Source organism: Geotrypetes seraphini, chromosome 15 (genome assembly GCF_902459505.1).
Source record: "Geotrypetes seraphini chromosome 15, aGeoSer1.1, whole genome shotgun sequence".
NCBI classification, from domain to species: Eukaryota; Metazoa; Chordata; class Amphibia; order Gymnophiona; family Dermophiidae; genus Geotrypetes; species Geotrypetes seraphini.
Window position 1 is genome coordinate 66276059 of NC_047098.1, and position 25566 is coordinate 66301624.

Genomic DNA, 25566 nt, shown 5'->3' on the forward strand with positions numbered 1-25566 from the left:
CAATCCAGCTCAGGAGGACATGATTGGTGAGAATGTTGAGTACCTAACGAGCCTGATGCAAACTGAAGGAGGACCCCATGTTACCCAGGAAGCCGAAAAGACGTCAAGTAGAGGAGCAGAGAGAACCGACTCCTCACTGGCAACTTTACCAATTATCTGAAGACTGCTCCAAAAATTAGAAGCTGCAGCAACTAAATCTGCCAGCACTATCTCCAAAGTAGTGAGTAAATTGGACGAATTATCTGATTTCAGTTCAAAGTATTAAAATTGAAACAGACTCTAAACTGGCTCAGATGAGTAAAGAAATTTCCTCTTTACAAAACATTTCTGCTACTGTTGTTAAGGATAGAGTCTTTCTACAAAGAAAAATTGAGCAGCTGGAGAATTTTAATCGGAGGCTTAATTTATGAGTAATAAATTTTCCTAAGTCTGTTTTATCTACTTCTTTAGATCTGTTTAAAAAATATTTTAACGGAAAACTTGAAATATGCCTCTGAAATGATGCCTCCTGTAAATGGAATTTATTACTTACCTAAAAGAAAAGTAAATATGCCTGAAAATCAACAAGAAACAACTCAGCAAATTGATTTCAACAACTTAACTGATATATTGGAGAATTCCCAGGAGGAGATCGAATACCGAGGAACTTTGGTTGCATCATTAGCCTTTGAACGGGACTTAAATTCAATTATGAAGGCTTTTTTTTCTTTCTTCTCAAAGTTTATTCATGGGTCAAACAATTTGGATTTTTCCCGATGTTACAAAGGTAACTCGAGACCACAGAAAATTATTCTTAGCCATGCAGGAAGAAATAGTAAAAATGGGAGCAAATTTTTTATTAAATCAACCCTGTAAGTGTCAAATAAAATATGCTGGGACTAAATATGTGTTTTTCGCACCAGAGCAGCTTTGAAATTTTTTGGACACACAAAAAGTAATGAATGTATGAAATTAGGACTTCAGAGAAAATAGGCTGGTATGATTCACGTTAAGCCTTTTCCTAATATTTATTTTCATTGTTAATAAGAGATCTCCTTATCTTATTTTCTTGTTTCTCCCCAAGGCCATATTAGGGTCTAATAATTGCAAATTCTTTATGATTTAGGGCTCCTTTTACGAAGCCACGTTGGCGGTTTAACGCGCATAATAGCGCGCGCTACACTGCCGGCCACGCTAGCCACTACCGCCTCCTCTTGAGTAGGCGGTAGTTTTTCAGCTAGCGCGGGGATTAACGCGTGATTAAAAGTTGTGTGCGCTGAAGCTGCTAATGCGACTTCCTAAAAGGAGTCCTTAGTTTTCAATTTTCATATTAGTGTTTATGTTACTTAATATTTAAATGTTTCTTTTTTTATTTTTTTTTTAAATCTTTATTCAATTTCCAAACATCAATTGTGCACACCAGTAAATATGATATTAACAGTAAAGCACATTAAACTTACACGTATTAATGAAAACTTATTTTCCCCCCACCCTCCCATCTAAAACTCAATAAATTAGATACCTTCAAGAATTCTCTAAACAAAATCCCTAAATCAATTTCATAACAAACCTCCCCACCCTCCTACCTCAAAAGAAAAAGAAAATCATTATCAATCCTTATACTTAAATTTACTTAGCGATTTTTCTTCCTTAAATGATGGTAAAGAGTTCCATATTCTGGGTGCTGTAACCGCAAAGATCGTATCTTGTCTTGTATTTATTATATTAAGCTATGGAATTGCTAGAAGGTTTGTCTCCTCTGATCTCAAACTTCTAGTAGGAATATATGGAATAATATACTTTTCTAGGAATGATGGGACTTTAGTTGTTAATATTTTGAATAAGACTGAAACCACTGAAGCATAGTATCAGTAATTCCAATCCCTTAAAATACTGTCATTTTAAATATGGACATAGCATTTAGGAAAATCCCACATTAAAAACACGCTAAGCCGTATTTCAGTGTGTTTCAGTAAAGTGAGTGCCATTCAGTTCTCAAATTATAGCAGACACAAATGATAGCATGATGACAAATTTATGCCATCAGATTAACTAAAGTGCAAAGACGTGCAGTATATATATTAAACCAGGCCAAAAAATTCTGAAGGAAGATGCATGAATTCTCTCTCTCACACACACAAAAAGATACTTCAATTAATATTTTGCTGGATAAACACTGAGTCACAGCGTCTCACCAATACAGGAGGGACTCTTGACACTAAACAAAACCTTGCTTCATCCTGCCTGGAGGTAATCTACGCCCAATCTAGGAGTTTCTAAGTACCACGCCCAGTTTGGTTTGGCAAATAATTCTTGTGAAAACGCTGACTAGCTAATGTGCATCACTTTTTCAGTTGAAAATCCAATAATATGTATTGGTGGGGATAGATCTGTGAAAAGCTCCCCCCCCCCCTAAAATCAAACATTAAGAAAATGGTGTCGCAAAGAAGTAAAAATAATAATTAAACAATGTTCTTGAGCCCAAATGGCCTCTCCTTCCTTATGAAAGATGAATCACTGCTTTGGTAATTAAGGGACCCTTTTACTGCAGCTTAGAGCGTGATAACAGATATTAGCGAACACTAAATGCTGCATGTCTATCTTTTACCTATGGGCAACGTGGCACTTAACACATAATGATGTCTATTAGTATTTACTAAGCTCTAGTAAAGGGGCCCCTGGGTGCTGAAGCTAACAAGCTCTTGCACTAAATTGTAGTGCTTACTAATGGAATTAGCGCACGCTAAAAGCTAAGAAACTCGTAAGTATATAATGGGCTTCTTAGCATTTAGAGCTGAATTCTCTAAACAGCGCTACTAGAAAAGAGGCATCAATCGGATGTCAATCCCGCAACAGTGCTGTTTAGAGAATCACGGCCAAGTCAAAAGTAGGCACCAGAAACGTAAGCCAGAGTTTTACAGGCCTATGTTTCTGGTGCCTCTATGAGCGTTGGAACTAACACCACCACGGCTGGCAATAAAAAAGCCTAATGCAGCTTTGTAAAAGGAGCCCTAATTTAGGTGGTGGTGGGGGTACCAACTGCCACCTAACTTACAGTACACTATAGAGAATTTAGGTCCTAATGCATAATGATTCTGTTAGCATACGCGAAGCTTTAGTAAAAGAGCCCCTAAGGCAGGGGTGTCAAACTCACTCGCATAAGGGGCCGAAATCTAAAACATAGGCTAAGTTGCAGGCCAAATTTTTGATTAAGATACTTAGCAGTCCTTTTATTAAGGTACGCTAATCGATTTAGCCCGCGCTAAATGCACACTTTAATAAAAGGACCCCTTAGTAGAAGTCTAAGGTTACAACCTCTCCAACCCCACTCCGGCTCTGTGATGTAAACAAAATAAATAAAAAAGACTTTTCCTCTCTCTTTTAGGTTCTAGTTCACACCTGCTGTCTAACACCAGCTCTGACACCAATCTGACATATTGTAACAGCAAAATTATTTTTTCTACCTATTGTTGTCTGTCTGTTAACTTGCTCACCAGGGTCTTCTGCCCAATTGATGATTTCTTCTTTCTCCATGCTCACCATCCATCTTCCATCTCTGTACCTTCCCTTCTACTGCTATATCCAACATTTCTTTCCCCATTGTCTCTCTTTCTCTCCCTACCTTGTGACCTGGGCCAAACCTCTCTATTCTCTTCCATGCGGCATCTCTTCCTTCCTCCCCTCCATTATCTTGTGCAGCATTTCTTTCTCCCCATGCATCTCCCCCTGCCTTCCATGATCGAGACATTCAAGTATCTCACGGGCCGCATCGAGGTGGAAGAAGATATCTTCTTTTTCAAGGGTCCCGCGGCAACAAGGGGGCATCCGTGGAAAATCAGGGGCGGGAAACTGCACGGGGACACCAGGAAATTCTTTTTCACTGAAAGGGTGGTTGATCGCTGGAACAGTCTTCCACTTCAGGTTATTGAGGCCAGCAGCGTGCCTGATTTTAAGGCCAAATGGGATAGACACGTGGGATCTATTCACAGAGAAAGGTAGGGGAGCGTCATTGGGGTGGGCATACTAGATGGGCCGTGGCCCTTATCTGCCTTCTATTTCTATGTTTCTATGTTTCTATGATGTGAAAGGAGGAGAGGTGCAGAGAGGCGCAAGAGGCACATCCTGTAGGCAGTCAGCTGGCACCGGCACCTCTCCTCCTCGCCGGTGTTTCATACAGTTTATGATACACTGCCCTAGCCCTACGTATAGTCTGTGACTATGCCTGCATGTGTGTGCAAATGAGGTGCTATCTGAGAGGTCTGTCACTATCACATTGTTGGTGGTGGGTTCTGGTGCTGGGGAGTGGTCGGATGTCTAAACCATAAACTGGCTGAAGGTCTGGGCTGCAGAGGCCATTTGCGTGAGGCACACTGGGGAGAGAAGAGTCAATAGGCCCCATCACTATCACAGGACACCGTTTCTGGAATTCATCGATGATCAGTGCTTACGGCGCTTCAGATTCAACTAGGAAGCTATTCACATTCTATGCCAACAGCTGCAGCCCTTCCACTAGTCTACCCCAACACTCATACGGGACAACCTGTGCCCATGCACCTCAAGGTCACCTCTGCATTAGCTTTTCTCTGCACTGAAGTTTCCGGACTGTCAAGGGAGCATAAAGACATAAGTGTTGCCATGCTGGGACAGACCAAAGGAACAGGAATTGGATTATTCAGTTGGAATAAAACACTTCCTGCATATGCAGTTGTTGAACACCTTTTCAGCTATGCAGGATTAATGACTCACAAGCGAACCCACATAAATGATATTTTCAAAAATTTAATTTTACCAAAAGTAAAGTGGATTGAACTTTAGAGCAATAAAATTGTTGGCATAGGAGTCGTGGTACTTTTACATTTTACTCAAAAGTATTATGCTAGTCAATAACTTTTTTACTTTAAGTACATTTTTAAATGTATTCTTCACTGTACTTAAATACTTCTACTTAAGTACTTTGACCTAGTACTTTGAATAACACTGTGGTCAATCCAGGTCACAAGTACCTGGCAAGATTCCAGAGATTTAAACAGATTTTAAATTGATTGTCTTAAAAATATGAAGTGGATTTTCCCAAGTCCATCTTATAATAGCGTATGGGCTTTTTTTTTTTCCGGAACATTATCCACACCATACCCTCTTTTAACCCTGCTAAACTAACTGCTTTTACCACACTCTGTGGCAATGAATTCCAGAATTTAATTACTTGTTGAGTAAAGAAATATTTTCTCTGATTTGTTCTAAATTTACTACTCAGTAGCTTCTGTTTCTGCCCCCTAGTCCTAATATTTTTGGAAAAAGTAAACAAGCGATTCATGTCTACCTATTGCACTCCACTCAGTATTTTATACCTCTTTATCATATCCTCAACCTATCGATTTCTACTGCAACTGTTCCTGAGGTCTTCAAACACATGGTGATTAAGCCCCTTTTCAAAAAACCCATGCTGGACCCCAACTTCTCCTCCAACTATCACCCTGTCTCCCTTCTTCCATTCCCATCCAAGCTATTTGAGCGTGCTGTCTCCTATTACTTCATTTCATCTCAATTGATTCTTGATCCCCTTCAATCTGACTTTCGCCTCCTACACTCCATAGAGACTGCTCTTACCAAAGTCTGAGGTAACCTGCTCCTAGCCAGACTTTACTCAATCCTCATCCTTCTTGGCCTATCTGTTGCTTTTGATACTGTTAAGCACTGCCTACTCCTTAATACACTGTCTTCGATTGGATGCCATGAATCTGTCCTATCCTGGTTTGCCTCCTACCTCTTCCATTGCACCTTTAATGTATGCACTGGTGGATCCTCCTTGGCTGCAAACTTTCTAGCAGTTGGTATACCCGAGGGCTCTGTCTTAGGACCTCTTCTCTTTTCACTCTACATCTGTTCCCTTGGTGCCCTGATTTCCTCCCATGGCTTCCAATATTACCTATATGCTGATGATTCACAGATCTACCTCTCCACACCCGAGATTTCACCAAAACTCCAAGAAAAAGTGTCTGCCTGTTTGTCAGACATTGCTACCTGGATGTACAGTCACCACCTGAAGCTAAACATGCCCAAGAATGAGCTGCTCCTCTGTCCTCCTAAACCCTTTGCTCCTCACCCTCCATTCTCTGTCTCTGTAAATAATATTGTTATTGTTCCTATCTCCTCTGCTTGTAACCTTGGAATCATCTTTGACTCCGACCTCTAACATGCCTTTCTGAATAGAAGAAAATGTATTTTCATAAAACGATTTAAAACAGACTTTGCAATCAAATATCTTACAAAGCCTTATGCATTTCTAAAAGGTCAAACAATGACTAAAACAGCTGGAATACTAAACGTGAATAAAACAGCAGGTGACTCCATGCTGATTTATCTGACCTATAAACATTTTTAATATGTTAGTCACTAAATAATGATGGACCATTATCATGCCATCACGAAAATAATAGGGAGCTTCCTTGCATGGAATGTCGCTTTTCATGCTAGGGTAGTGGGGGGTGGGGGATTCAATAAAGTAGTGCTCCTATAGTTTTTGGAGGTGTGCAAATATTTATACAGAGATATTTGTGGATAGCAGGAAATGTTGAGAATAATAGTTTTGCAGAATTCTTTATTTTGCTTATTTATTTATTGGCATCTCTTTATGAAGAGCTTCGCCCAAGGTGGTACACAGTAGGTAAAACGTGACATAAAACTTACAATTTGCTAACAGCAGAACAATAGTAAAATGACCAAAAAGAGCCATAAATGCAACCAACAAGGTAAGCTTGGAAATGGCAAATTGAATAATAATTATTTATTTATAGACTGCTTCAACCAAATAAGTTCAGTACTATCCAGTACAATATTGGGAATATCCATTCATAAAACAATAATGATAATATAAAAGAGCCATTATTACTTAAATCACTTCTTAAACAAATAGAGGGGCATAATCGAAAGGGATGTCTAAGTCCGTTTACGTCCATCTCGCAAGTCGTCCAAAGTTAAAAAGAGCCTAAGACATTTTCAAAAGATACATCCAACTTTGACTTTCGAAAATCGTCTAATTATACGTCCTGCCGATCTGATCGTCCAAGCCACTAAATCATCAATCTTTATACCATATTTCCATCCAACTTTCCGTCCAAGTCCAAAACGCCTAGAACAAGCCCTGTTGGACGTGGGAGGGGTCTGCAAAGTGATGGACTGACACCTAAATAGTGGGGTACCTTACAGGGCACTGCTGTGAACTTCACAAAAAGGGTGCCATGGCTTCTCCTCACTACAGCTCCCATATAGGTGACAGTGAGCCCCCCAAACCACCTCCAGAATTCCTTAGACCCACTTATCTACTACCCCAATAGCCCTTATGGCTGCAGGAGCCAATTATATGCCAGTACAAAAGGATTTTGGGGGTGTATAGGGCAGTGCACATGTTTAAGTATCAATGCAGTGATTACAGGGGCTTGTGGGCATAGGTCGTCTTTTCTATGGGTCCCTAACCCACCCCCAAGATGACTTAAGCTGCCTCTGGGCTGGACGATTAGGCTTTTCTATGCCAGGCGGCCAGTTGATGATGGTCTGAAGGCTGAAATTTAAAGTTGTGAATAAAATTTTTATGGGGATGGGGGAGTTGGTGATCACTAGGGTAGTGTGTGGGGGTCTGTGTTATGTGTTTGCAATGCTTATCTGGTGAGTTTAGGTGGGTTTTTGTGACTTAGACCATGTTTTACATGGTCTAAGTCACAACATCCAAGTTCCGTCTAGGCTCTGTTGTTAAACTTTCGGTTATACATGCTGTATGACTAAGTCTAAGCCGGCCCACGTCCCACCCAACTCCCGCCCTCGACACGCCTCCTGAAACGCCCCGTTTAGCTTTGGACGTTGAGCGGCACTATGAAGGCCTAGGTCGTTTAGAAATACGTCCAAAACCTGTTTTTATTATCGGCTCTTGGACGTTTTTGAGAAATGTTCGTCCAAGTGCCGACTTAGGACGTTTTTCTCTTTTGATTATGAGCCCCATAGGTTTTTAACTGTTGATGAAAACTCATCTAAGAATTGACAGGAGGACAATTAATCAGTATTTCTTTCCAAAGCCATTCTGCTTTGAATGCCAATAGTTTCTCAACATATCTAAGGATTGGTTGAGCACAAATTGAAGGAAAAACAAATGGATTTATACTATGAGTAACTCGAGAATAATTTTCTAGTGCAAAATCTGTCATCCATGTACAGTATAATGGCACTAATCCATACAGTACTTTATACAGCATACATACAAACTTAAAACATAACTCTAGCTTGAATAGGTAGCCAATGTAATTTCAAATAATATTCAGTGACATGATCTCTTTTCTTTAAAGAAAAGATTAATCAAACTACAGTGCCAGAAATATACACATTTAAGGGGAAATTCTATAAATGGCGTTCAAAATGGGTGCCAAAAACGTTTAGGCCCAGATTCTCTAAACGGTGCCATTGTTAGCAGCTGCTGATCGTGTGTCAATTACAAGATGGCGCTGGTTAGAGAATCGCACCTCTGGCAAAGGCAGGCATCAGAAATGTAGACCAGGATTTTCAAGGCCTACATTTCCGGCACCTACCTTTGATGTGAATTGTGTCTACGTAGACACTTTAGGGCAGCTAACGCCACTTCCAGCATTAGCCATGCCTACAGTGCCATTAGGCATCGTGTAGGCATGATTCTGGTGCTATATTTTTAAATCATTTTGAAATATCTTTTAAATGGCTTTTTTTACTTAATTTAGGCACTGGTAGGGCACATCCTGGTGCCTACGTTAAGGTGCCATTTATAGAATATGGGCTTTGGTGCTAAGCACTGTTCTATGAAAGGCAGATGCCCTTATAGAATTGTGCATTTTGCTGGTTTCTACACAAGAGAATGATAGGGGGACAAATTTTTCATTTTCCCATTCTGTCCTGGCGAGTTCTTTTCCTGTCCCTGACCCATTCCTGCAAACTCCGTCCTCATCTGCACAAGCTTCAAACACCTTAAAATCATAAGTGTCCGAGGCTTGGGCAGCGACAAAACTCGTGCAGACGGGATGGGGAAATTGAGTTCCAACGGGGACAAATTTGTCCCTGTGCCATTCTCTATTCTATTCCCCCACCAAGTTGTGCACATAGACTCCATTATTCTATAATCTTGCGCATAACCTTTTGGAAAGCCCACGACCTGCCAATGCCCATCCCATGGCCACACACCCTTTTGGGTTGCACAGTATGGGGGAGTTACTCCTAGATAATTTTATAAGCGCCTATAAAATGCTGTTCTATATACTCAGGTTATTGGGATCATTTTATATCGGGTCATCTAATTTTAAAAGAAATGCTGCACAGCTTCCCTTTTTGAGGGGACCTTTTATGAAGCAGCATTAAAAAGTGGACTGTACTATTTTTTTGCATGTGTGTTTCCTGTGCACTGGTATTTAGGAATAATGTGCAGCCAGATGTGCCAATGCATGTCAGTAATTGATTGTTAGCATCCAGTTAGTGATGGTTAAGAGCTTGTTAGCCAATTATGTTGTATGTGCAACTTGACAGCAAACTCAAATTTGGACCTGTTCTACTCCACTCAGGATTTTGTAGACTTTAACCATATCTCCCCTCAGCCATCGCTTTTCCATGCTGAAGAGCCCTAACCTTTTTAGACTTACCTCATATGAGAGACACCTATTTTAGAAAAACCATATAACAGCTGATGTACCTTCAGAAAATAAGCTCCAATAGCACTCAAAAGCACCCCCTCTCTAAAATATATACCTACGCTGATAAAGGCATTGATGTGTGCTTGCGTCCTCTGCATAGCTCACTAAATGATCGTGTACACTGCAGCTCCACCACTGTTCCACCCTGTCTAAGCCCCTGAGAATGCCAACCCACAGGCATCTCATAAAAACAGCTTCGTTCTTTCTTGGCGCCAACTTTTTACACATGTCTATGCAGTCATGATATTTTTCTGGAAGTCATTTTCTGCATGTAAAACAAGCTTATTCTGAAAAATAAGCCCTAAGAGTTTGGGACTTTTCAGTAAATATTTATCTTGAAATTAATCCGTGTTGATTTTGGCAGGATATCAAAGTTCTTCTGACTGAGCATTTTGATTGACTGTCAAATGCTTAAGATGATGCAAAATCCGGGAAGGAAGGTTTACATAGAGAAAACGTATTCTTTTAAGGAGAAATATGTCCCCTCACCTGTGGGCATCTTTTATCAAGGTGCATTCAAGCTTTCTGTCTGTCCAACCATTCTTAGCTGTATGTTTGATTGCACATGTGCTAACAGACATAAGGGTACAGAGGCCATAAGCTGGTAGACAGAGCCTTTACAATGATACAGACATTTAAATTCTTGAAAGGCATTAATATAGAACCAAATCTTTTCCAGAGAAGAAAAAAATGGTAAAACTAGATGGCATAATTTGAGGTTACAGGAAGGAAGACTTAGGAGCAATGTTAGGAAATTCTTCTTCATGGAGAGGGTGGTAGATGCCTGGAATGCCCTCCCAAGGGAAGTGGAGAGGAAAACGGTGATGGAATTTAAAAAAGTGTGGGATAAAAATAGAAGATCTCTAATTAGAAAACGAAGGATGTAAATTAAAGAACTAAGGCCGGTACTGGACAGATTTGCATGGTCTGTGTCCCATATGGGGTGATTTGGTGTAGGATGGGCTGGGGTGGGCATCAATGGGAACTCCACTAATATGGAACATGAGGATGTTACTGGCCAGACTTTATGGTAGATATCCTGCAAACAACGGGATGGTTGGATAGGCAGGAGTGAGCTTGGATGGCAACGTCGGCATTTGGAATCTAGGACAATACCAGACTTTACAGTCTACGGCCCAGAAATATCAAAGAAGAGACAAGTTAATCGAATCATGTATTTTTAAAATGGGTACAACTTATGGGCAGTCTAAAAAGGTTAGGGCTCTTCAGCATGGAAAAGAGATGGCTGAGGAGAGATATGGTTAAAGTCTACAAAATCCTGAGTGGAGTAGAACAGGTTCAAATTTGAGTTTGCTGTCAAGTTGCACATACAACATAATTGGCTAACAAGCTCTTAACCATCACTAACTGGATGCTAACAATCAATTACTGACATGCATTGGCACATCTGGCTGCACATTATTCCTAAATACCAGTGCACAGGAAACACACATGCAAAAAAATAGTACAGGTCTGTTCAGGTCTTTATCTGAGGTCATTTACTATGTTACTATGTTACAATGGATACTATCACACCAGAGCTGATGGCAGCCAGATGAAGAAGCAGAGTTGGTGTGATAGCAAGTCAAGTTCCTATCCCCACCAACAAAAATGATGACAGACCAGAAGTGGCACAGCAGGAAGTGTTAGTGAAGGTTCCCAGCCTTTCTTTGTAAAGATTGGGCCTAGACTGAAAGGGATAAAGATGGAGTAGGATGAGGGAGGGACCAAAGCGAAGATGAGGGAAGGGAGTGTCCGAGAAGAGGCATAAAAGTCATGGGATGAATAAGAGTGGCAGCAGAAGGGAAGGAAGTGAGAGAAGAGAGGGGTGAGCGTAAGGTTACCATATGGCTCTAGAAAAAGGAAGACAGATGTCTCAATCCATCCTCCTTTTTCTGGAGGAGGGATTGACACACTACCTACATTTCTCATTTGCACTTATATCCTCTGTCATAGCGCAAGCAAATGGTCAGAGTTCCAGGCCTGCAAAGCCCTAGCTTCAAACTAAAAGAAAGTTTTATATTTCTGGCAAGCACAAATAAATGCCTGCCTTACCTGTCTAGCAACGTAAATCATGCCTGGTTTACCAACATGCTCAGGACATGGTTACCAATACCAATGAATAATGGCATAGAGAGGGTCCCTCCCTACCATACCTCTTGAAATATTTGCTAGCGCAAGCAGCACCATCCATCCGCTGCTCACATCAACATCAGAACCCTTCTGACATCATGTCCGGGTCCCGCAACCAGGAAGTGACATCAGAAGGGAATCGAAGCCGGCTGCTCTTGCCCAAACATTTCTAGAGGAGAGGCACTGGCACCCGGGGCGATCTTCCTCCCCTCCCACGCCACTGCCAATAAATCTGTTCTACATATGCCCTCTAATTCTGGTGCTTTCTTCCCTCAGGCCAGTCTGTGCCTAAGGTTTCAAGTTTATTATTGATTTGATATACCACCTTATCATTTATTTCAAGGTAGTTATACAATAAAAAAATTAGGGTAAAACAGATAATATAATTAACATAACTAAACAAAAGATAAGATAAGGTACACTACTGGACAAACAGATACAAATGGAGAAAAGGGAAGAACTACAATAGTTAAAGAAAAGTGAGGTACAAAGGAGAAAACAAAAGGACAGAGTTAAAAACATGTAGGTCCAATACAAATGGACTAAAAAGAAAAAGTTTAAAAATCATTAAAAGGACATTCAAACTTGAAAAGCATCTTTAAAAAGAAATGTCTTAAGAAATGACTTGAATTTCTCGAGGTCTGTTATCGCTCTTAAAGCGTTCGGTGCTGAATTCCAGAGGGAAGGGGCAACTACTGAAAAGATAGTGGTTCAGGGATGGGATTGCTAATAGATTTTGATCAGAGGAACGAAGACGTGATAAAGTATACGGTATCAAGAGTTTATTGATAAATTCCGGCTGGCCAGTGTTTCTTGTTTTAAAAGTCAGTAATAGTGTTTTATAATTGACATGGTGATGGATAGGAAGCCAATGAGCTTTTATCAAATTTTTTGGCCTTGTAGATAACTTTTACAGCGGTGTTCTGGACTATTTGTAGACGTCTTAACTCTTTTTTGGAATTCCATGGTATACGGCATTACCGTAATCCAGACAAGAAATAACCATTGAATGAGTTCTGTACTCAACCTTTCCCTCCACTAGTTTCCCTGGCTCTTCTTCTCTGAAGGTGGGCCAGGCTCTTATCTCTTAAGGAGGATTGGGGATTATCTTCTGAAAACACCTTTATACCCTTGTAACCTTCCTTCCCTGCATTCTCACTCTATCTCTCCTGAATTCTCACCTCCACACCCCACATAGACTCTCCCAGCACACAGACAAGCTGACATCCCCTGTATGACACTCTCCATACACTCCTACATCACACAATGTATACTCTCTACACTCCCACCCCAAACAGCCACTCAGTAGCAGTCCACAAAATCTCATGCTCATATACCCCACCCACCCTTGAAACAAGCCTTTTCACAGTATGCACTTCTTAATTTGCTTTGGTTTCCAGAGCTGAAGCCTTGCAAGAGTTGTTCACTATTTTAACCTGATTGGGGGTTTTCTAAGTATAGACCACATTTGAATGCTTCATCTCCAGAGTTGCATTTAAAAATAGTTGTGTTGCATACGCTGGGTTTGCCAGTCAATTAAAAAACACAGCAGAGTGAGATCCGACAGTAGGCTTCTATTACACTGGCATGATTGAACTTGCTGTGCTGAAGTCATCATCTAAGCTTCCTTTTCATGAAACATTATTAATCTTTACATTGATAGAAGACTTTCACAGGGTGCACAAACCCTGGCTATATTTCTTCAAGTACTGTCATTCCAGTTCACAGTTCCTGCCTACAGAATGAGTACATATATCTTTCTGATCCCATGAGGCTCACTATAACTTTCAAAGCTTAGAACTCAACTCCACCTAGTACTATCAGATTTGCTCACTAAAACAAGACCATCAGCATAAGGTCTCTTCTCTCTGCACTGTGGTACACCATGATATGCCCAAACAACATGTTATCATTGCTCACCAAGGAGAAACCTTAGTGGTAGGGAAGATAAATCCAGATGTTGAATAGGCTTTAACATTATTACAGTAAAGAAAATTGGATTGATTAGTTGGGCCATGCAATGTTTCTAAATTCGTTTCATTACATTACATTTAAATTTCTAGACTGCAAAACTTCACGGATCGATGCGGTTCACAAAAAATAAGGAACTGGACAGCCTAGCAACCTACAGAGTAATCATAAAGCCCTTTTTAATAGTCTAAAAATATTACAAATAAAGATGACTTTTAATAACTTTGAATTTTATAATTCAAATAAGAATACATGAAAAACCTATTGGTTTCTGTTCCCATTGGTACAAGCACGTCACAGCAAGAGATTCTTAGGAAAAACTTTTGCATTCTAGGCTAGTGCAATGAATTCATGTTGGAATGCTCTTATTCCCCAAGCTCAGTCTTATATTTATTCAGAAAAATTCTTAAAACTTACCTGTTTGATAAATATGTGACTTAATTGCCATTTGTATTCTCTGAGAAATATTTGATATGCTCATGTATGTAATTCACTGTTTGTACAGCGTCTTCTTGTTGTGAATCGCCTTGAACTGATGGTTTAGCGGTATATAAAAATAAATTATTATTATTATTATTATTATTAACTTTCTGAAACGTGTGCATTAGCAAGACCTTGTAAACAAAGTACGTAACTGCTTATCGCATCTGGCTGCCTGAAAGGCAAACGGGCGCTGGAAAAACTTCTTATGCGGACAGGTGCCTGTCCATATAAGACTTTGTAACAAAGGGTCTCAAATTTAAACAATACATGGGCCTCAAATGGGAGCCAGTGGAGTTCTCTATAAGAGGATGTAATATGATCTGATTTCTTCAAAATGAAAATCAAGCGCACTGCTACATTCTGAATTTTATGCAATCTAACTAAATTTGTACGATGGCCGGCAAGGTGCACTGAATTACAATAGTCCAGAGTACTAAGTACCAAAGATCGAACTAGAGTCCTAAATGCCACAGGGTTGAAATATGATTTAATAGTATGCAGTTTCCACAAAATGAAAAGGCATGTTTTGACCAATGCTGAAGTAAAAGCCTTCATAGACAGATTTCTATCTAAGTACACGCCCATAACAAACGCTACAATCATGTTTTTCTGCAGTTTTTTCAAACTATAAAAATGTAATATATTTACATATAATCAAATGATAGGAGCCAACTTTTCAAAATGATTGTGGGTGCTCAATGTAACACACATTGTGAAGACGGTTAGAAGGAGAACAAAGTATGGCAGGGTTATGGGCACAACTGACATTCTTTTGGTGTATTCGGTTTCTGAAGACTCCGACACAAACTATATGTCCAACCTGTTTTTGCCAAAGTTACTTGTTGTCCCCAGAAGAAAGCAATTCCATTGCCAAAACTCGGATCCAAGTTGGGACTTTTTCTGGATACATGTGTGCAAGTACATAAGACCATAAAAGTCAGACCAGTGGTCCATCGTGCCCAGCAATCCACTCACGCTGCAGTCCTTAGGTCAAAGACCAGTGCCCTATTTGAGTCTATCCTTACCTGCGTACATTCTGGTTCCGCAGGAACTTGTCTGACTTTGTCTTGAATCCCTGGAGAGTGTTTTCCCCTATAACAGCCTCCGGAAGAGCGTTCCAGATTTCTACCACTCTCTGGGTGAAGAAGAACTTCCTTACGTTTGTATGGAATCTAATCTAATCTAATCCTTAGGTTTGTATACCGCATCATCTCCACGTTCGTAGAGCTCGACGAGGTTTACAGTAGGAGAAATAGGAAGGAACTACAACAGAGGGTTAGAGGTAGAAGTGTGAAGAAAATTTACAGGACTTGGGATGCCAAGATATAAGAGTTTCCTTGATTCCTAAATTGGAGGGAGACTTACATTTTTTGAGAAAAGACAGGTTTTCAGGTGTTTGCGGAAAACTTGGAGAGAGCTCAAGTTCCGAAGAGGGGAGGTAAGGTTGTTCCAGAGCTCAGTGATTTTGAAGTGGAGGGAGGTCCCTAGCTTTCCTGTGTGGGAAATGCCTTTTAGCGAGGGGAAGGATAGTTTTAATTTGTGTGAGGATCTGGTGGTATTAGAGAATCTATTCCCTTTTAACTTTAGAGAGTGCCCTCTCATTCTCTCCATCTTGGTGAACAATCTCTCTTTCTCTACTAAGTCTATTCCCTTCATTATCTTGAATGTTTTGATCATGTCCCCTCTCAGTCTCCTCTTTTCAAGGGGAGAAGAGGCCCAGTTTCTCTAGCCTTTCGCTGTATGGCAACTCCTCCAGCCCCTTAACCATTTTTGTCGCTCTTCTCTGGACCCTTTCGAGTAGTACTATGTCCTTTTTCATATACGGCAACCAGTGTTGGACGCAGTATTCCATGTGGGGGAGCACCAAGGCCCGGTACAGCGGCATGATAACCTTCACCGATCTGGGTTTGTGATCCCCTTCTTAATCATTCCTAGCATTCTGTTTGCCCTTTTCGCCACCGCCGCACATTGTGCAGATGGCTTCATTGACTTGTCTACAAGTACTCCCACGTCTCTTTCCTGGTTGTCGTACCAATTTCCAGGTCATTTATAAATATGTTAAAGAGCATAGGCCCGAGCACTGAACTCATTCTGACATATGTGTTCAAGAACTTTGGTTGAAACAATTGTTTATTAGTTTTAATAAATGTAACTTGTGGGTTGGTTTTAGACTTCTCACTTACCTCTTCTGGTGTATGGGCACAACTGACAGGCTATATTTAGATGTAGTACACATACTAGAAGGACTGATGGCTAGGGAAGCACTGAATGTCCCACTAGTCTCTCTTCCTCCGCAGCCTCACCTCATCCTCACCATTTACTGCACTTTTTCCCTCCCCTCTCCCACCCAGAGTCCATCTATACCTCAGTCACATCCATTCCAGTCCAGCTTGCCCTTTGCATACTCTCACATTCAGGCAGAATGATTGCTTTATTTTTTGTGAAAAAGGAAAAATTGTTCCTCTCCATTTCTCTTTCAGTTTGAGACTTGATTCTCTGTCCTCTCCATTACAAAATGTTTTCAGAAGATGGCATCAAATACTGGCAGAATTCCCTTGTCCCTTCAGTATATTAACTCATATATCCTGGAAACCACAGGGCTGGAGGGGAATAACAAAATATCAGCTTTCCCTACTCTAGATACAGCCCAGCTAGCACAGAAATCTTTACTTGTGTCCATAAGCAGCAGAACTCTTTTTTTGTTGGGGGGGGGGGGGACAAAAGCTCCACCCTAGCCCCAGCAGGATCCTGTGACAAAACTCTCTCCAGTTCCAATCTCCACCTACCATCCCAGGTTGCTGTAATTTTAAATCTTCGGACAGCCACTATGCAGCATCAACGAGCAGGCCTGCCACGGAAGTCTTCATTCTGCAGCAATGCTGCCCAAAGATTTAAAATTACAGAGCCAGGAGGAGATGGGTGGGGGAGTAAAGCCATAATTGACTCTTCCAATTTCCAGGTCATTTAGAAATAAGTTAAATAGCACCGGTCCCAGTACAGATCCCTATAGCACTCCACTGCTTACTTTCCTCCATTGAGAAAAATAACCATTTAACCCTACCCTCTGTTTTCTATCTGATAACCAATTCCTAATCCACAACTGAACTTTGCCTCCTATTCCATGACTTTAATTTTCTCAGGACAGCAGCAACATCCGTAAGCCACTGATACTGGCATGCTTAGTTGTCAGAGACTCAAGGATGCTGTTGCTGACTGCAGAGCTTGATAGAAGGGAGTTCTAGCCATCTTTGGAGGAGGTCCTTGTCAGGTTTGTTAGTGGCCCCCACAATATTAGGTGGTAGGGGTTAAGTGAGAGGCGTCCTGACAAACGCCAGGTCCCAGGTTCAGTTCCCTCACAGATGACTCACCAGGAAGTAGAATCAAAGAGGCACAGCCAGAGGTGATTGCATAAAAAATATTATAGAAATAGGCTTACAGAAAAGCAATATTTATAAGCATTACAATTAAGCAGAGAGCAACACAGTTTCCCTGCCTTACATAGTACAGAGACAAAGAGACAGAGAGTCTGAAGTTCTAGGGAGAGCCAGAGAGAGAGAGAGAAAGAAAGAAAGAAAGGACAAGAGAGCCAAGAGATAGATAGATAGATTGATAGAGCAGAGAGGAGGCTTTTATACCTTGGAATCTTATTCTGTGTATAGAAACTATTGTATGTCCCAGTATCTTTCTGTTTAGAATTTGTAAACTGTTATATATGCTATATAGAATCAATACAAAGTCAGTACTTGAATTTAAAATAATCTATTGCAGAAAAAAATTGTTCGAATAAAAGAATAGAAATATTGGGTCTAATGGTTTACTGGATAAATTAGGCAACAATCTGGAAGCATAAATCCAAGAATGCTTTTACACCGAAACATAGGGGTCCTTTTAGTAAGGTGTGATAACCGATTTAGCACATGCTAAATGTTAAGGTGCCCTTGGAATATAATGGATGCCTTAACATTTAGTGCACCTTAATAATAGGACCCCACAGAAAATGGCAGCAGAAAAAGGCCATGTGTCCCAGCCAGTCTGCCCATCCACACCATCATCATTTCTTCTTCCTGTCCCATGCTTTCTTGAATTGAAAAACAGTCCTTGTCTCAACTACCTCTACATGTGCCAAAATACTGTACATGCATGAACCTGCCCATGGTTATGAGCTAAAATTCCTATGGGAAAACTGGCAACATTTCTCCAACCACACCCGCCATTATGAAGCTTAGTTCTGAATGCAAATATCACATAGGCCAGGCAACATGTGAACTGTATAAGAACAGATACCTGAAGACAAACACCTGCATTTTGGGAGGGCAGAGTCACAGCAGGAGAGGAAGGTTTCTCTCAGGATCAAATTTACACATGTCGGGGAAAACAAGAAAAGTGGAGGGGTAGATATTCAACCAACTGGGCCGATTGTTTTTTAGCCACTGGCAGCGTTATTCCTAGATGTTCAAGGCCGAGCCATGTCTGGGCACTGGCATTGAATTTCTGGGGTTATGCAGTTGGCTAAGGCGTATTATCTTCAAGTTGAGCTGTTAGGTGAATCCACTTTAACTACAAATTTTCCAGTTAGTGCAGACTCCCTACCATGTGCAGTCAGGGCCTGTTTCTCTAAAGCAGGGGTCTCTGAACTTTTCGCCATGAGTGCCACATTGGGTACTTCAGCACTTTTCAGCGGGCTGTAGAAAAAAAAAAAATAACTAGTTTTATTGAAAGCAGAAAATTTTATAAACTAATTACAGAATATGTGAGATTAAATTGTTGTATATTAATAACAATGAATAATACCAGCAAATTCTCATATTTTCATCACAAATTATAATAAAAATTAATGTGAATGATGGAACTGTTTTTAAAATCTTATTAAACCGAGGTTCAAATTTTGAAACGCTAATTACAAATAGCAACTTCAAATGTGAATAAGTGAATACGCATCATTAAATATAAATTTATGCAATTACAAATTTGAGTATTACTCTGCACCATTACAAGTATTCTTATGAACAATTAACCATAATGTGCTACCGTTAAAATGGGTTATTTTAGCACACGTTGACGAATGCAGCTCTGAGAGATTGTCACCAGTGAGAAAATGATTCTTTAAGATGAGACGACTGAGGACAATTAGACTAGTCCTGACTGAGACTAGTTTCAGGACAGTAGCACAATATGTCCTAATCCCATACCTGGACTATTGAAAATCACTATATTGTGGCAGTACAGAGAAAGAACACAAGAGAGTACAAAACACGGCTGCAGGACCAGTCATCAAAAGGAATCGATACAAGAGAGCAAGTCCACTATTAGAACAACTAGACTGGCTGCCGATGAAAAAGAGAATCCAGCTCAAGATAGCCTGCATGGTTCACAAAGTGGAGGGACTAACTTCTGATATTAAAGTCCTTCTTCAATTCATGCACATCGCAATGCTGCAAACTATCCTTTCCATTGCCTCAACACGTACAACAGAAGATATTTGAGGCTACCTTTGAGCACCAAGCACCAGTAGTGTAATAAGGGTGGGGTGGGGAGGTGGTCCTCCCTGGGTGCCATCTTGGTGGGGGCGCCGTCTCCACACCCTCACTATCGTGTACGCCCCTTCCTTTCCCCCATACCTTTTTAACGTTCCCGGTGCAAGCAGCAACCTCAACCTGCTGCTCGCGCCAGCATTTTCAAAAACTCTGACGTCACTTCCTGGACCCGCGCCTAGGAAGTAGCATCAGAGGAAGCACCGACGCTGGCGTGAGCAGCAGGTTAGGGTTGCTGCTCACACCGGGAACATTAAAGAGGTATGGGGGAAGGGAAGGGGCATGCACATGGCAGGAGGGGGAAAGGAAGGAGTGGAGGGGGTGGGAGGGCAGAGAAGACAGCGGGGAGGGACACCACTGCCCCGGGTGCCTCGCACCTTCGCATTCAGCGTGGCTCCCTGCACTAATAACCACTATCAAGGTTTAGTAAAAGGGGGAGGGAGGAATAATGAACTATGATCATTCTGTCTGGAATACATACTCATATTTTCTAAAGAGGAAAGTTTTCAGTGCTTTAGAAATTCTGGTGTCACTTCAATAACAGCAACACAAAATCCCTCCACTACCACACAAAAACCTGCAAATACGTAGGCTACTCAGAAACGATATATCAAACAGCAGACCTGCAACATTTTCAAATGGGTTTGGAGGCAGCAGTTATTATTGGAGGTAGTGGGAAGCAGAAATAGGGACCAGTTACAGGGATTTCATGAACCTGACTCTCAAGATTGCTGGTCTTCCCAGCTTGTAGTAGTGATGGTTATAATGGAAACACAGGCTTGTAGTCTACATCAAATGCTTTGTGACGCACCTCCCATCTCTTGAGGACACACTGGTTGAGAACCATTGCTTTATACTGTACAAAAATATTGTTTCTTCTTATCCTTGTTGTTTATTCACATTGCATAGCTTTTGATACAAGTGGGTTTATTTGATCATATTATTTTAAAACTTACTAATACAAAATTATAATAAATCCCAATAAATAATTAAACAAAATAAAATACCATCAGAATTGAGAGGACACAACTCGCCATCTCAATTTTGATCTCTACATTCTATGTAAAATGGGACTCCATTTATGTATCTTTTACTAAATTTTAGAATAGCATATACCAAACAGTTATAGGAACTCTTAAAATTCTTCTGCACGCTTTGAAATAACAGAACTAAAATTTTGCAAGATTTTTATGGTGATTCAGGTATGAAATGACAAAGAGAGCCATAGACAATTCACAATAATACCTTTCCAGTAGCCAAGTGCAATAAATTTGTACAGAAAATAATATTTTATTTGCCTTGAAAGTAGTAATTGTGTCAGTGATGGTGAAAAAAAGCAAAGATAGCACTCAAAATGTGATTCTGTTGGTGTTTCCTTTGTTTCATTAACATAAGTTTTAATTTAATTTATAACATTTTATTGAAGGAATCAAATAAATACACAATAATATGATACAAAGAGATATTCATTACAATTAAATTCATAATAAAATATTTGCACACATATTTTATCATTCCTCCAAAATATATTTCTATATATCTAATCTATTCTTTTCTATATCCCCCCTTAACCCTTTCCCTTTTCCCCCTACCCTTCTCCCCCTTCATTCTAACATAAGTTTTATTTCGTGAAACATATACTGCACGCGCTATATAAGTTTTTGTATTTGGCTGAACTGGCATTGTCGCCCTGATGTTAATGATCAAAAAATATTGTTTTCTGTATAGATTTATTGTTGTACTTGACTACTGGGAAGGTGTTAGTGTGAATTATTTAAAAACAACAGAGCATCTCTATGGGAGGAGAATGTGGGGTAGTGGTTAGAGCTTACAGCCTCAGCGTCCTGAGGTTGTGGGTTCAAGCCCCATATGGCTCCTTGTGGCCTTAGGCACCTTCAAGTACCTTAGATAGATTGAAAACCCACTGGGACAGATAGGAAAAATGCTTGAGTACTTGATTGTAAGCTTAAAACACCTCATCCAAGCAGTATATCAAATCCCAATCCCAACCCAAAAAAAGAAGGGATGCGCAGGCCATAAATTTTCATTCTGCTTCATTTCCTCTGTCACTTAGCATTTAGGTTTTATTTGTTATATCTTAATTTACATTTCAGGGGCAATGTTGTTAGGAGTGTACAATGCACACTCTTTTCAATAGGGAGCATGTGACGAATTTAAATAGCTTGCACGTTTCTGAAAGATTGCACACTTGCTGCACAAGAAAACCTCTAAAATATTGCATTCTCTCTGCACATGTGGCAAAATAGTATGCATTCACAGCAGATGTTGCTGAAGAGTTGTTGCCTGCTCGAGCTCGGTGCCTGAAGGTTTCCTCAGCCTGACTGCTGCTGGTACCCATTTGCTCTAAAATAGGGTGCACTGTTTTTTTTGAAGATGGCACCTGACAATATTTTATGGGCTTTTTAAAATGTCAGTGTCATTTCAAAATGACAAGAAATGGCATAGCACAGATGAAAATAGTGGAGGAGTCATACACTATGCACATTTTAACAATAGTCAATAACATACAAAGAAAACTATACACAGGTCATGGAACGTGACCACACATCAAAGAAGTATACAAACTCACACTTGCGTTAATATGTCTAAACTGCATTTGTCCCCTTAGCTGCTCATTAAGAAGTTTCAAAATCACTTAGATAAATAGATGGGTGGCTAAATTGAAGGCAGATAATACTGGTATGTACAGTTGAAGATATGAGGAAGCAGACTGCAAGGCTAGACTTACTGTAACAAAGCTGTCTTTCATGTCATCTGTTTGAAAACAATTAGTTCTGGGAATTATGGTGGATGAGTTTCTACACTTTGGAATGCTCTAGGGCCCCTTTTACAAAGCTGTGGTAGCCAGTCCCGGTGCAGCCCATAAAAATTGAATGGGCTGCATCATATTTGCCAAGCGGGAATCTGTACTGCGGCTTTGTAAAAGGGGCCTTTAGCTTCTTCTTGGAGGTATTTTAAGAGAAGTTCAAATAACATTTTTAGTCCCCATGCCTTTGGCATGAATTCATTACTTTAGTTTTCTTTCTTTTCTCACATTCATGGCTTGGGGTGGGATGGGCAAGCAGTCACGGCTGGTTCTGCTATTGTTATGTGACTTATGTCTATCAGTTATTGTGTTTTTCTGTGATTTTTACCATTTTATAGTAAACCGCCTAGAAAGTTCACTAATGAAATGATAAATAAATTGAACTAAACCATTACTGAAGTACCTGCCCAGTGCAGTAGAAAACCTGAGGGAGGAATTTAAATGGGAAAAACTGGATTATCCGCTGAATCTGTATCTGCCTTGCTTTCCCCATATTACTGCCATGTTCCACGCATTAGGTGCGCGAAATCTTTGACATGGGAAGCCCTAAGTTTCAGACCGCTTATCACATTTCGTGGTGTCACCAGCAGCCCCTGAAAACTGAAATCGTCGGAGTCCTAAAACGAGACCCGCTTATGAAAAACCTTTCACCGACCCAGCGTCTCTTAGCGCCTGTGCCCCAGTAATGTCAGAAGGCTGGAAGAGGGTGGCCGAGAGAAGCCGGGTCTGTGCAAGTGCCCGCGTGGGCGGGGCCTAGACTGCGAGCCAAACCTCCCCCCAGGTTGTGACTGAGAGGGAGGAGTTTGGAGAAGGCAAGTACAGTTCTCCCTCCGTCTTCGCGGTGAGAGGGGATTAACAGAACCGCGAATACAGGAAAACCGCAAATAACTTTTTCATATGTTGTTCGGTGTTTTCTATTAAAAACCTTGAAGTGAATATGGTGAAACAAGGTGGGAGACCTGGCCTGTTCCTGAAGGAGAGGCAAAACAGGGTGAAGAAAGTGGGGGGGTTTCTCTATGCAAGCTGACGTCATTTGGGGGAGGAGCTAAAACCCACGATTAATCGACTCGGCGAATGCTGAATCGGCCGCAGAGGGAGCGAAGGAAGTTTCTGGGAGAAGCCGTTGGGTTATTATTCATGGCACAGTCAGCGTGGGCACACCCAGAATTAAGAAAAAGTTAAACCTCCTTAACGGGCTGACGGAAGCAGAAAAGGAGTTTGAAAGAAAAAAAAAAAGTCAAGCCACCAACCGTGTGAAGTCCTCAGACACCGCCGGCGCATTTCTCCTCGCTGCCAGGGAGGGAGAGGAAGAGCGCGGGACGGACACCTGCAACGGACGGGGCTCGCGCCGCTCGCCACCTGCCCAATCCCCTGCCGCGGACGGGGCTCGCGCCGCCACACCAGCCGCTCAGGACGAGGCTCCCTTGCAGCGGCGCGAGCCACCCGCCCGGCCAGAACAGCGAGAGGGGACCTGAGGATGTCGCTGCTGCCGCCTCTCCGCGTCGCTACCGCCTGCCTCCTCCTGACGGTGAGTGCTCTCGCTCCGTCTCCGGGGCTGCTTGGAGGAAGTCATTGAGCGTTGGCTGCTCTTCACCTTTCCCAGCCAAAGGGACCCCTTGACCAATGGGAGAGAGCAAAGACCTTCTGTCTGCTCACGTGCTCGTCCCTTTATAACATATTAGTGAAGGAATGCAAGAGACCTTTGATGCAGAGGGGATTTAACTTTGCATGGGCTGTTTTTTCCCCTGTTACTTCGCTTTTCGTCTTTGGAAAATAACCTGATTTTGACTAGTTTAACAAGTATTAATTGTAATGAATATCTTTTTCTATCAGATTATTGTATATTTATTTGATTCCTTCAATAAAATGTTATACTTTTTTTTTTTAAAGGAACCAAGTTCTTTTGCAAAATTGAGAACTGTTTCCTAAATTGGATACAATTGTAAACATAGACTGTTTTAAATAATAGCACTAGTGTCAATGGAATACAAATATTTTGGCATTCACTGTTTTGGAGTCTGACCATGAAATGGTCTTTATTGGATGATATTTGCACTGATTCCGTTCAGTAATCGAAAGCACTCCTCACCCTTTCCTAATTCATTTGCTTTTTGTAGAAATCTGTGTAGTGAATAGCTAATCTAACCTGAATGTTAAACAAAATTCATTGAAACCTGTAAACTTCACTGGCAAAAATGGAGATGTTAGTGAGGAGATGCATTTAGAGCAGGGGTTCTCGGGACACACCCAGCCAATCTGGTTTTCAGAATATTCACCATGAATATGCATGAAATAAATTTGCATGCGCTGCCTCCACTGAATGCAGAACTAGTTCATGCATATTCAGGGAGGGTATCCTGAAAACCTAATTGGCTGGGTGTGTCCTGAGAACGGGGTGCCCACAATTCACACTCGGAGACAGTATACTCCATTCCAGATGTAATGTTTTTATTCTTTTTTCCTTTGTGTTAATCCTTGGCAGCACAAAGCAGTTTCTCTGGCCTGCTGCTTGTGCTGACCTGGCTCCCCTCTGAAATCACTTCCAAGTCATGGGGCCAGGAAGTGACATCAAAGGGAAAGTCAACGCTGGCACGAGCAGCAGGCCAGAGAAACTGTTTGCACTGGCAAAGATTTAAAAAGGTATTGAGGGCGGGGGGAAGGAGGGTGCAACACACACACTTTCATTCCACACCCCAAAAACTTACAAAATACTATACGTACTTGTATTGCAAGACCTCGCTCATTTAGAACAGTCACTACACTCCTGCAGTGTCAGAGAGAGAAGAACCATTGGCTCAGTTCTGATGATGAAGTTAAAATTTAATCAAATGTTTTGCTTGTGTGGGTATCTAAGAGGAGTGTATTGATGTGAGCATTCCTGGTGTTTTATCCTCCCACCCCTTCCCTTTAATTAATTTGTTTTTAATGATGTAATTATTAACTT

General features: G+C 41.0%; 2 protein-coding genes across 3 annotated transcripts in view; one reads left to right on the forward strand and one right to left on the reverse strand.

Moving 5' to 3' along the window:
• The window catches only part of LOC117348777 (GAS2-like protein 2A), a 67215-nt gene extending 43212 nt beyond the window's left edge, over positions 1-24003 (reverse strand). The window contains exons 1-2 of one of the 2 annotated variants that reach the window (XM_033921241.1): positions 23873-24003; positions 18855-18946 (exon numbers count right to left, since the gene is read on the reverse strand). In XM_033921241.1, the coding sequence (XP_033777132.1) occupies positions 18855-18909 (55 nt within the window). In that variant the 5' untranslated portion in view covers positions 18910-18946; positions 23873-24003. The remainder of the gene's footprint in view (positions 1-18854; positions 18947-23872) is intronic. The other variant, XM_033921243.1, reaches the window with a different exon arrangement.
• Positions 24004-24021: 18 nt separating this feature from the next.
• LOC117348778 (desmocollin-3-like) overlaps positions 24022-25566 on the forward strand; it is a 50798-nt gene continuing 49253 nt past the window's right edge. The window contains exon 1 of the mRNA XM_033921244.1: positions 24022-24150. Coding sequence (XP_033777135.1) covers positions 24100-24150 — 51 coding nt within the window. The 5' untranslated portion in view covers positions 24022-24099. The remainder of the gene's footprint in view (positions 24151-25566) is intronic.